We start from the raw sequence: 2,728 nt of genomic DNA, 5'->3' as shown, positions 1-2,728 counted from the left end.
TATCCAAGAGAGCCAGATTTGTAGTTTTGAGAAGTATTCAAGTTATAAATACTTTTCAAAGCATTTAAAACTGTACTTTTTAAAATTAATATATTAAAATTTAAATGTCTAATATAATTATTATATCTTAATAAATATTTCAATGTAATTTAATTTTAATTAATTATTAATTATATATGACTAATAAAACTTTTCCACATATATCTATTATGATTATTTCAAATTTCAAAAAATATTTTATTAAATACAAATATTATTATTTATATTTACTAAAAAAAACTATTTAATTTAGTAAATATAAATCCACAATTTTTAAAGTGTTATCTTTCAAAAACTAATTTTAATAAACTACTAACGAGGAGTTAAAATTTTATTGAACGGAACCTAACAACATCACTTTAGCTTCCATAATTTATCATGAAAAAATAAAAATATTATTTATATATTAAAATTAATTATTAAAATTAACTATTAATATATATATATATAAATATATATGTCGTTTAATTTATTTTTAACACGTACGTATTTATATTTTTATACATTTTATACTAATAGCTAATTTTAAGGTATACATAGCATAGTTGTATGAAATATTATGGGTATATAGTGAATTAAAACTTACTTTTTTTTTATTCAATATTTTAGATAATCGGTGCAAATAAATAACATATTACAAATTTTATTGCATGAAGAAGATAAATAGAAGAAAGAATTGAAGACAACAGTAAAACATTTAAAATTATGCAAGTCCTTGGAGAAAGAGAGAAGCAAAGGTATCCATGGATTCTTTGTTGGACACCAAACCAATCTCAACACCATCACCATTGCTGCTATCTGAGAAACAAAATGCACCAGTTCTATCAATAGACACCATCTCCACCTTCTTTGGCTTTCCCCACCCAAAATCATTGCCATAAACCTCAAACCTTGGTGTCCCAGCGGCACTCATAAACTTACCATCATGCAAACCATCATGCAAAAGTGATGACCAATTCTCTGCACCACTCAGCACACCATCCTTCAAAGTCTCCAATGCATTACTCAGTGATTGAACGGCAACAACTATTCCATCTTCGCCCAACAATCCTTTTGTTTCAGCAACCGCTAATCTTCCACCAATACAGTTTCCAAAGTAAGTTGGAGGAAGAGGAGGATCCAATCTTGATCTGCAATCAACGTTCAAACCCACAAAGACTCTATTGGTGTTAACTTTCTCAGCTTTAGCTTTGCAAACAATAGCATATGCAAGAGATATCACAAAACTTGACAGGTGAAGATCATTCATAGTCTCTTTCTTCTTTGACACCACTAATTTTCTGAGGCTTTCAATGTTTCATCTAGATAAATAGAACAAACCCCTTATTGAATCTTGTGGACCTTGAAGATTCCAAACCTTGAGGCTTCTGTTGTTGGGTCCACCTTGCTTTAACCAATCACTCAGATATTTTGCTTCAACTCCTTTGGGATCTTCCACAATTTCTCTGTCCAAGAAAGGACTCAATTCAGGAGGCAAATCACAAGGTGATGATGATGAATCTCCTAACTTGTTGCAGAGATAAGCCCAAGATTTAATGAAGGATGTTGAGGTTTTTCCATCAAGAACAGCATGGTGTGATGTGATTCCAATGGAGAATCCATGGTTTGGAAAAAGGGTAACTTGTAAAGCCAAGACAGAGGCTTGATCATCGGAAATGGTCAATTCAGGAACAAGATGGTGAACCTCTGAGGCTTCACAAAGGTCAGATCCTGAAAGATGGTTGAAATCAGCATCAGATTCAGCTACAATAAGTGAGAGAGTGTCACCAACGTTGTAGGTGATGATGGGCTTGTTGGAATCATGAGGCCAATTGAGGATTCCAGCAAGAGGGAAATAGTAAGTAAGTGCAAGAGAAAGAGAGTGTTTGAGTTTGGGAAGAATGGTATCATAGAAGAGTGAGGGTTGGTTAGGGAATTCATAGAAGAAAACTCGCTGAACTGGTGGCAACCGTAGCCATAGTATGTCAAAGAAGGTTAGAGGAAGAGAAGTTGAAGAAGGTAAAGAATTTTGTGATCCCAATGAAGAGGGAGATACCTTGAACAATTGTACAGTTTTCATGGCTTCTTGCTGTTATGCTTGTTGCTTTCAGATCAAGCAACCATATGTAGATACTTATAAGGTGCATAAATTTTAGTAAAAAAAAAAAAACACATAAATTTTAGATGAATAACACAGAATATAAATTTAATAACAAAAGTTATTTTAAATTGCACAAATTTATTAGTTGAAGAATACCAAAATAATGAGAGTCAATTAATTCTTAATGAGGGACTTGTTTTATTTTTGTTTTTCTAATGGACTAACACAAAATGTGGGCACTGATGGAGCTGGGCAATTGGATTGGTTTCTATGCCAGCCTTTCATTTGGGACTTTTGTGTCTAAGGCAACTTTCCTTTGAATAAGACATTCAGGATTGATTTTGATAAAAAAAATATATGGCAACTACTCCCATGAAGATGGCAAAAACATCTTCTCATGATGATCCTTGTTCAAAAAGTGTAACTTATTTATTTAGCAACATTTTAAATAAAAGTAACACTTTTACTTCAAATCAAATCAAGCCCTACAATCTATCATCCAATGGTCAAAATGATGTATCTTCACATGATGATAATCATTAAATCTTCATTGGAGTAGCCACCAAAATATATATATATTCTGAATAGAAATTTATTTCTTGTAGTTAT

General features: G+C 31.7%; 2 protein-coding genes across 2 annotated transcripts; both read right to left on the bottom strand.

The window, feature by feature from the left end:
- Positions 1-610: 610 nt before the first annotated feature.
- On the bottom strand, positions 611-2,403 carry LOC112797878 (malonyl-CoA:anthocyanidin 5-O-glucoside-6''-O-malonyltransferase-like). Its single transcript, XM_072236213.1, has one exon. It carries the CDS (start codon positions 2,096-2,098, stop codon positions 1,337-1,339), a length of 762 nt encoding a protein of 253 aa, XP_072092314.1. The 5' UTR covers positions 2,099-2,403; the 3' UTR covers positions 611-1,336.
- LOC140184264 (phenolic glucoside malonyltransferase 1-like) lies at positions 743-1,288 on the bottom strand. The gene has a single exon (XM_072234589.1). It carries the CDS (start codon positions 1,286-1,288, stop codon positions 743-745), a length of 546 nt encoding a protein of 181 aa, XP_072090690.1.
- Positions 2,404-2,728: the final 325 nt, after the last annotated feature.

Source organism: Arachis hypogaea, chromosome 4 (genome assembly GCF_003086295.3).
Source record: "Arachis hypogaea cultivar Tifrunner chromosome 4, arahy.Tifrunner.gnm2.J5K5, whole genome shotgun sequence".
NCBI classification, from domain to species: Eukaryota; Viridiplantae; Streptophyta; class Magnoliopsida; order Fabales; family Fabaceae; genus Arachis; species Arachis hypogaea.
The sequence above is the reverse complement of the archived record's forward strand: the minus strand, read 5'-3'. Positions and strand labels throughout refer to the sequence as shown.